The sequence below is a fragment of the Dermochelys coriacea genome, chromosome 5, assembly GCF_009764565.3.
Source record: "Dermochelys coriacea isolate rDerCor1 chromosome 5, rDerCor1.pri.v4, whole genome shotgun sequence".
NCBI classification, from domain to species: domain Eukaryota; kingdom Metazoa; phylum Chordata; order Testudines; family Dermochelyidae; genus Dermochelys; species Dermochelys coriacea.
In genome coordinates, this window is record NC_050072.1 from 12,613,138 (window position 1) to 12,623,290 (window position 10,153).

General features: G+C 49.4%; 1 protein-coding gene across 1 annotated transcript in view; it reads left to right on the forward strand.

Moving 5' to 3' along the window:
- Positions 1-3,914, forward strand: part of LOC119855709 (urea transporter 2-like) — a 43,166-nt gene extending 39,252 nt beyond the window's left edge. The window contains exons 9-11 of the mRNA XM_043515025.1: positions 1,330-1,379; positions 2,325-3,073; positions 3,848-3,914. Coding sequence (XP_043370960.1) covers positions 1,330-1,379; positions 2,325-3,073; positions 3,848-3,914 — 866 coding nt within the window. The remainder of the gene's footprint in view (positions 1-1,329; positions 1,380-2,324; positions 3,074-3,847) is intronic.
- Positions 3,915-10,153: the final 6,239 nt, after the last annotated feature.

A 10,153-nucleotide genomic window follows, 5' to 3' on the forward strand; every position in this document is an offset into this window, starting at 1 on the left:
TAAAGACAGAAGAGATACAGGGGGAAACAGTGTTTTCCATACCAGGCTTCGTGGTGCATCCTTGCAATTTCAGCAGACACGTTTCCAATGATTCTCTTTCCACAATCACACTCTTAGACTTAGACTCATAGATATTAAGGTCAGAAGGGACCATTATGATCATCTAGTCTGACCTCCTGCACAACGCAGGCCACAGAATCTCACCCACCCACTCCTACGAAAAACCTCGCCTATGTCTGAGCTATTGAAGTCCTCAAATCATGGTTTAAAGACTTCAAGGAGCAGAGAATTCTCCAGCAAATGACCCGTGCCCCATGCTGCAGAGGAAGGCGAAAACCCCCAGGGACTCTTCCAATCTGCCCTGGAGGAAAATTCCTTCCAGACCCCAAATATGGCGATCAGCTGAATCCTGAGCATGTGGGCAAGATTCACCAGCCAGATACCCAGGAAAGAATTCTCTGTAATAACTCAGATCCCACCCCATTTAATATTCCATCACAGGCCATTGGGCCTATTTACCATGAATAGTTAAAGATCATTTTAATTGTCAAAATCATGTTATTGCATCATACTTATAAATTTTAAGGCCAGAAGGAGCCATCATGATCATTTAGTCTGACCTACTGCTCACCTCATGAACCTCACTCACCCACTCCTGTAATAGGCCCATAATCTCTGGCTGAGTTACTGAAATCCTGAAATCTTGATTAAAAGACTTCAAGTTACAGAGAAGCCACTATTGACAGTAACTCAAACCAGCAAGTGACCCACACTACGGAGGAAGGTGAAAAAAACCCCACTGTCTCTGACCTGAGGGAAAATTCCTTCCCGATCCCAAATATAGCAGTCAGCTGAGACCCTGAGACAAGGTCATTAATTAACATGTTAAATAAGATTGGTGGCAAGTCTGATCCCTGAGGAACTCCACTAGTAACCTCCATCCAGCCTGATAGTTCATGACCCATTGTAGACTCCCATTTAACCAGTTCCTTACCACCTTTCAATTCTCTTATTAATTCCCCATCTTCTCAATTTAACAAATAATACCCTATGTGGGACTGCTTTCCTGAAATCCAGGTAGATTAGATTTTTTCGTCATTTCATTTCTATTGCTGGGCATGAACTGTTGTGCCTTTTGCACGGTTGGAAGGAACACACACTTTCTGTGAAAAGGAAAGTTCAGAATGAGACTAATCCTTATGCTCTCATGAATGACAGGGGGAGGGGATTGTAAAGTGCAGTGGCAGGTCTTGCCCTCTGTCCTTACTCATTTCTTCAGTGCTGTGAGTAATTTTATTTACCAGGAATTGTCTGTCTGTCTTTTCACAGCATTCTTTTGTGCTTATCTGGGAGCAACTGTGGCCAATATGTTTTCTGTGGTAAGTTTTTAATAGCTCGGGGCCAACTAATAGGGAAGTGAGATGTGTTTCCAAAGACAGATTTAAATCCTTGATATTTAGTTTCCTAATCTCCAGTGTGGTATAAACAGGTTATATGTATAGAGCCATCCCATCCCATTTAGAAGGCATCCCTCAAGCCCGTCAGAGCTGGAACAGGTTTTGCCACATGGGACAGTTGCAGTGCTCAGTAAAATACATTATAAATAACTTTGAACTTTTCATCTTCAAAGTGCAGGCCCTACATTAATTAATCATCCCTCAATATCTCCACAAGGTAGGGATCATTAGCCATATTTTACAGCTGAAGACGCTAAGGTCCCACTCATCAAAAGTATGTAGGTGCCTAACTCCCACAATGGGAATTAGGCACCTGAATGCCTTTGAGGACATATGACTAAATGACTTGCTCAGGTAGACCACCTTAAGGACTGAGCCAGAGATTGATCCAGATGGCCGTCAATTTGCAAGAAAGACAGGTCCCTTTGGGATTTGTCATGATGATGATGAGGACAACAACTTGCCCAAGTCCCCAAAAGGTGTTGGTGCAAGAACAGGGCAGAGTTAATTTTCTGGCTTCTACTCCTGCATTCACATCTATAGCCTGCTGGCCACATTCTGCCCTGCTTAACACTTGACTTCACTGGAGTTGCATAGGTGTGACAGAGGAAAGGATTTAGTCATACACCATTCTCTGTGCAGCCCGTACTCATTGTATGTGATAGGTCCCATAATGTTGTTTCCATCCCACAAGCAAAAGGCTATGCTTTGGTAAAGAGGAAAAAGGCAGCTACTCACTTGGGAAACAAGACTCCTCTGAGAAGGCTCATCGCAGACCTCCTAGCTTTGAATTATGTTTAAGGCTGGAGGATTAAGTTAAGGAGGATCATAGAATGATTAAAATGGTGAATATTCTTTTCTTTTCAGTTTGGATTACCATCGTTTACCTGGCCTTTCTGCTTGTCTGCACTCACCTTTCTGTTAATAACCACAAACAACTCCGCCATCTACAAGTTACCTCTCGCCAAAGTCACTTACCCAGAAGCCAACCGAGTGTATTACCTCACAATGAAGAAGCAGTACCGGGTTTACCATAGCGCCAGTGGCGCCATGGCACCGGTGCCAGACTCAGAAGGGGCCCCGGCCAGCCTGATCCCCCAGCCAGCTGAGCTGGCCAGGAAAGCTGCACCTGCCCCTGCTCCACCCTCGCCCCACCACTTCCCACCCCTGCTCCGCCCCAGCCCCACTCCCACTCCACCCCCTTCCCTGAGCTATGCAACCTGGGGAACTGCAGTAGGGATCAGGCCCACCCTGCACGCACTGGGCACCGGGAAGTGGAGCGACCCGGCCCCAGCCCGCTCCACTCTGCCGGCTCCCAGCCACGCCGCCGGTGAGTGCTGGGGGAAGGTTCCCCCCCACCCCCCAAGTCCCAAGGCCGGGAGCCAGGGGAGCAGAGCGGATCAGGCTGGGGCCATGTCACTCCACTTCCTGACACCCCATGTGTGGGGTCGGGCCCGCCCTGCAATCGCCGGGCGGCAGGAAGTGGAGCGACCCGACCCCAACCCGCTCTGCTCCGCTGGCTCGTGCTGGGGGGCGGTTTCTCCCCTGCCCCCCAAGCCTGGGGAGGAGATGGAGCAGTGGGGAAGGGGCATGGGATGGGGAAGAGAAGGGGATAGGGGAAGCAGGGGCAGGGAGGAAGAGGCAGGGGGGAAGGAAGGGGCTGGGATTGGGAGGAGATGGAGCCATGGGGAAGGGGCATGGGATGGGGAAGAGAAAGGGATAGAGGAAGCGGGGGGCAGGGAGAAGAGGCAGTGGGGAAGGAAGGGGTGGGGTGGGGAGGAGATGGGGCAGTGGGGATGGGGAAGAGAAGGGGATAGGAGAAGCAGGGGCAGAGGGGAAGAGGCAGGGGGGAAGGAAGGAGGTGGGATGGGGAGGAGATGGAGCAGTGGGGAAGGGACTGGAATGGGGAAGAGAAGGGGATAGGGGAAATGGGGGGCAGGGAGAAGAGGCAGTGGGGAAGGAAGGGGTGGGGTGGGGAGGAGATGGGGCAGTGGGGATGGGGAAAAGGGGATGGGGGAAGCAGGGCCAGAAGGGAAGAGGCAGTGAGGAAGGAAGTGAGTGGGATGGGAAGGAGATGGAGCAGTGGGGAAGGGTCATGGGAGGGGGAAGAGAAAGGGATGGGGCAAGCGGGAGCAGGGGGGAAGCTAGAGCCCAGCATGCGGCATCCCCTTGGCAGAAGCTGGAGCTCCCCTGTTCAGCAGGCCCATAGAACCCTCACCCTGACAAGCCCCACCTCCCCGCATCTGTACCACCCCAACGCGCCCCCCACAACACCCTTGCCACTAAGCCCCAATCACCCTCACCTGGACCCTCATCCAAATGAACCCCACCTCCCCTGCACTAACCCCCCCCCGCTGAGCCCCAAACACCTTCACCTGGATCCCCTGCAGAGTCCTGTTGCCCCTGCACTCGAAACCGCCCCCCAATGAGCTTCTGTGCATCCAGATCTCCCACTGAACCACCCACACCCAGAGTGCCCCATAGAGAACTCTCTTACCCCCACCTGGATCCGCCCACACTAAGTCCCTCTGCACTTGGATCCTGCTGCCAGGCTGAGCCTGCTCCCCCACACCTGGTGGGTGTTTATGAGGTGTGAGGGGGCCACATGGGAGAGAGCACAAAGATATTGAAAATGTAACAAGTGGGCAATGGAGGCTGATACCTTGGGCCTACTGGCGGCAAGAGTCAGCATCTTGAAAATGAATGAAAGATGCAAGGTAGGGTGAGGATAAGCTGTGAAGGGCCTTGAAAGTGAACGCAAGTAAGTCAAGCACCAAAAGAGAAATATTCAAGGTGACTAGGCAGTATTTTCCTGAAAAATTTGTATTGATTTTTCAAACTGGAATATTTAAATATGAACAATGCTTCAAAAATCACTTGAAAAATGATACCGTTTGCCATTTAGCTTTACTTGCTAAAGCTCTGCAGAGCATTTTGTGGTGTTAATAAAAAATAGCACATCTAGGTTCAGGGTTTCATGTATACATTTTCCTGCTCTGTTTAGTCACAGAGTTTTCTCAAAGGCACATATTATTTAAGTGATCTTAAAGATAGCAAATAGACTAAAAAAAGCTTGAAGAAGTAAGTTATATGTGAAGACAAGGAACAGAAAAATCAACAGCTTTTCAGATTTTTAGGAGACTGTAACCAAAGCCTGATGCAATATTTAGGGTTTGATTTTACAACTCAGCCCCTATTTTTACTTGTGCAAATTTACATCTTCAATTAATTGCATCTAAATTAGAACAATGCCACACCAATCAATTAGTAGATGCACAAGTGCTCACATTCGCACCTGCAGCTGTGAGCACAGGTAACTGAAGGTCCAGTTTCCTGCAGACCTGGAGGCCGGGATGAGGTCTTTAATATCAAGGCATAAGAGTCCAATCCAATTCTCTTGCAAGTCAACAGGTCCTTTCAGTGGGTATTGGACTGGGTCATATTTTGTCCTGAGGATGTGCATGTTTATATTTCTCTGTATAGCTGTATTCCTATGGAAAGTGTTAGCTCTCACTGTCTGAACTGAAATCTACATTGTCAAGGGAATCTGCAACAGAAAAGGTAAAAACCACAGAGGACAGGAGAAGACCGGATTTCATTGATATTGCAAAATCTAGAGCATTATATGGAGTATACATTTTAAGGGCCTGATCCTCAGTTGGTGGAAATCAGCCTCGTTGCATTGACTTTAATGGAGTTATTTCAGTTTATACCCGCTGAGAATCAGGGTTGTTATAACAATACTGAAGCAAGTGAATCAGAAAAAAATAGAAATGAAGCATCATCTTAAATCTTTCATAAGATCCTGTATGTCGCTTACAGTGAATTGTGCTTTATCAAATATCAAATACAGAACTGGCATTTGTCTCACTATGACAAATAGTCTACTCCACACTGTGCATATTAGACAGACTTTAATTTATCACAGAAATGTTGTCCAGGAATCCCTGCCATTCACTGTTGTATCTACATGAATCTATTTTGTTACAGTTTCCCAGGATAACAAACAGCTCCATCCTTGCTTACAGAAATAACTTACCTTATTATTGAAGCTATGTTGTTACGTTTCTCTGTGTCATTTATACCAAATAAACTATACTCAGAGTTCACAAATTGTGCGAGTTTTCAAGCTGTCTTTTGCATTCTCATTTTTTTGACACTGAAATATGAGCAACTCTGGGATTATGAGAAATGTCTCCACTATGAGGGAGCTGTTCACTCTGGCATTTTCTGTCCTCTCCTTCTTACATAGCCCCCATAACTGTCAATATCACGTCACAAAACCCCTCCAGCAGTTTTTAAAGCTACATTAAAAAGTTACATTTGAATAAAATTAGAATGTTTGCGTCAAGTTCTGCTTGATGACCAAAGGATTTCCATTTCCTTCTGAAAAACACGGATGCCAATTAATTAATCATGTGTCCCCTAATTCAGTTTCACATGTTCCCCCCGGGTCTAGTCCTACATCAGTTTAATTCTGCACGCCTGCACTGTCAGATCAGTTACCCCTGCGACCTCACCCTGCTCCCAGACCCACATAAATGACCTCTGCATCCCATCCTGGACAATAATTCCACATCAACGAAATCTGTGACTCCCCCAACCAGTATCTGCATCTGCACATCACCACTCCTGTTGCCAGTTGGCGGTTCTTCAACAACCATCCAACCCCCTCAAGAGAAGGGGGACACTTTGTCCCTCGCCCCCAATCTCAAGAGGCAGGTGAAGGCACGGGCAGTCATTGAGTGTGAATGGGCACAGAGCCAGCAAGGAACACAGCTGGCTCTGAGAATACAGAGATTAGTGTTTTGGCAGCATGCCAGCCCTTTGCATGCTGTGGGAGGTGAGAGGCAATAGCCTGCTCTACCTGTTGAGGCAGGAATCTACCCTTGGGGAGTACTGCAACCGCAGGAACCAATCAGGCTGGTTAAATGATTCCCAAATCCCACACGCCCTGCCTGAGAACTCCGCTTGTGGTGATGCTCTGTACCTTGGGGAAACACCCAGCATCCCCATGTTCATCCTTGTAAAATGATTGTGTGGTATCTGATTCAGTTGGGGATTGGTCCTGCTTTGAGCAGGGGGTTGGACTAGATGATCTCCTGAAGTCCCTTCCAACCCTGAGATTCTATGGTTCTATGATTCAATGACAAGTTTGTCATGTTGGGTGTCTTCAGAAGGCTCATGATGCACTGAGCATGGTTGTTATAGTGATGTTATAGTAATTGTTACAGTAATGTTATAGGTTATAATTGAATGTATATAGTTATGAGGCTGAAAATGTATCCTCGTGGCTTCAAGACAGCACAGGCAAAAACTCTCCAAGAACAGAGAGTTCACACCTCACCCAGGCATGTATGGGACAAACCCAGCCCAGCCTCACAGGAACAAAGGATGCTGGCCTAGGCAACAACAAAAGGATCTGCTAGTCTCTAGGGAATCGCCCCCCTTCCTTTGGTCAGTTTGGGACTGCAATGAGGTAATTCTCACCTGACTCGGAAGGGGAGGGGACAAAGCCCAGAGGGAAGAAAGGACATGATAAAAGGGAGAGACATTTGCCATGCTCTTCCTCTCTCTTCCACCTCCATCTACAGACACCACACCAAGTGACTGAAGCTCTGATCAAAGGGGAGAGCCTGGCTGAAGGGCAATCTGCCAGCCTGTGGTGAGAAGCATCTCAGTTTGTAAGGGCACTGAAAGTGTTAAGATCAGCTTAGAATGCATTTTGCTTTTATTTCATTTGACCAAATCTGACTTGTTATGTTTTGATTTATAATCACTTAAAATCTATCCTTATAATTAATAAATCTGTTTGTTTATTCTACCTGAAGCAGTGGGTTTGGTTTGAAGTGCATCAGAGACTCCCCTTGGGATAACAAGCCTGGTACATATCAATTTCTTTGTTAAATTGATGAACTCATATAAACTTGTAGCATCCAGCAGGCATAACTGGATACTTCCAGACGGAGGTTCCTAAGGTTGTGTCTGGGACCGGAGATATTGGCTAGTGTCACTTGGTTGCACAATCCAAGGAGCAGCTTACATGCCAGAAGCTGTGCATGAACAGCCCAGGAGTGGGGATTCTCACAGCAGAGCATGGTACAGCTGGCTCCCAGAGTTCAAGGCTTGGAGTGACCTAACAGATCACCGGACCAGATAACACCAGAGGGGAACATCACACCCCGAATTTCAAGAGGCAGGTGAAGGCACTGAGCATCATTGAGCATGAGTGGGTACAGAGCCAGCAAGGAACACAGATGGCTCAGAGAATACAGAGATTAGTGTTTTGGTAGCACTCCAGCCGTTTGCGTGCCATGAGAGGTGAGAGGCAATAGCCTGCTCTGCCTGCTGAGGCAGGAATCTACCCCTTGGGAAGTATTGTAAGTGCAGGAACCACCCAGGCTGGTTAAGTGCTTCCCAGATACCGCGCCCCATGCCTGAGAACTCCACTTGCCTCTGACTTGGCCTGAACCCCATTGGGACCCTTCCACAGCCCTTGGGGTCACAGTGGTGCTGGAACATTTTTAGTAGTGGGGATGCTGAAAGCCAGCCCCCTTACCCTTCCCCACAGGCTGGGAGCAGGACTGTGCCTTCAGGAAAGAGGGACCCGGACAGGAGAAAGGAGGAGGCCACAGTTGGAGGCGGGTGTGGGGCCAGGAGTGGTGCCCCAGGCAGGGGCTGGCAGCCAGGACCCCACATGTGGGGCCAAGAGCAGAGCCCCAGCTGTGGGGCCAGGCGCGGGGCCCAGGCACAGGGCCAGGGCCCCAGGAGCAGAGCCCCGGATGCAGGGCCGGGAGTGGGGTGGGCCCTGGGAGAGGAGGCCTGGGAGCAGGGGTGGAGCCAGCAGCCATGATCCGAGCCCCAGAAAAGATGAGGAGTTGGGGAGCAAAGTGTGCGCAGAAAGCCGGGAGCAGGGTATAGGCACAGGAAACACCCCCAGGTTTTATGTGAGGAGCCAGTGCCTGGGAAGCAGGGCACGGGGCCAGTGGCCCCGCATAAAACCTGGGCATGCTGCAGCACCCCTTGCCCGCCTCCTTCCCGTGCCAGTGCTTGGGGAGGCATGAATAAGCCCCAGAAACAAAGGCTTCCAGCACAGTTTAATCAAAACAGAGACCAAGTGAGGGATGATTCGGGGGCCCCTATAGGGAATCACGCATACACCCCCTCCAGTAGCACAGTGCACCCAATCCCCAGTGCCCAAATACACAGGTTAATGCTCACTAAACCATTCCTAACCACAGTCTATAGACATAGCTTCAAATGGCCATCCAGGTCAGAACACTGCAAGCTTTCATAAAAGACCGTACTTGATGTATTTTAATAATACAATATCAACACATGTAATCAGTTGATATAAGTGGGTGGCACTTGCCTGAGGCATGAGAGCAGAGCACCGAGGCCTGGTCCATGCTGCAGTGACTGGCTTCCACCCCCACGGTCACCTGTTGATCAGGACTCCTGTGCTGGGCTTTTAGCTGCAGCCATGCCCCCGGTCTGTTCTCTTGGCCGATCCTCTCCCTGCAGGTCCAGGCTGTGTTTGGGACTGCTCCCCCTAGACAGCAGCAAACAACCACCCTGTATGCTCAGACCTTAGCATCTGTGTTCACTCGCTAGCCCTCTCCCTGATCCAGCCAATTAACCCAGAGCCAATCGGAGGCCCTGCAGCCAGAGCCCTGTCCTTGCTTTGGAGAGAGATTTCTGCCCTCTCCTGGGCAGCAAGAAGTCAGTGGGTGGTGTTTCCATCTTGCCCTCTAGGCCCAGCTCCCCGGTCTGCCCATGCCCTCGCCAATCAGGGCTCTGGGGGACAGAGCTGACCCTTCTTTATTGTAGTCACTCCACAGCAGGGTTATGGGGGAGGACAGCAATTTCCTCATAGCTGGATGGGCTTCCCAAGAGACATACATGAGCCTACGGAGGAAGCCTGCAGTAGTGGTAGGTCTGCAGCCCAGTTCCCTTGCACAAGTTCAACAGGGCTTTTATCCTGCAGCCCAGACACTGCCCTAGGATTATTACCCAGCCCTTGTGGGCTTAATCCTGCAGCTCCTCCTGGTGCAAAACTCCCAGTAAAATCAAAGGGAGTCTGACAGGTGTAGGGCATAGAGGGGCCGTAGTGGCACTGCTCTAAAAGAGAGGAACACTCAACTTCCACAAAGAGCTCAAGGAATTAGACAGCTGAAGTGATGAAACATACACACACACACACACACACACACACCCTCTTAGGAACAGCCATCCTGAAGGCTGCACTGCCAGTTATCAGGCAGTTCCTAGAACTGGAGTTGTGTAAGGAAGGCTCCAATTGGGATATTCCCTCCCACACGCACTTCTTCTCTCATCCTTTCTGTCCTAGCATGTCAAAGTCAGGGTGTAGCCCTCCCTCTGGCAGGCAGAGAATATGGAGGACTGCCTCCATGGCTACTAAACCAGGGAGACCCACCCGGTGCATAAGTACCCTGGAGGCTCTGCAGCATAAACAGGATTGCTGTACACACTCCCCATCAGTGGATGGATTTAATCCAGAAGGAGCATTAGTTCACAGGACCTGGACAGCAGAACTTTTAAACCAAGAGGGTATCCTCTGGAATCCCATGTTCAGAGCCTCTGCAAGAAGGCGGGTGTGTGGGAATTGATGCAACATAAACATGGCTTAAGACCCATCATCCATTCCTCTTAGTTTGGGTTCTGTGCTGTCTCAA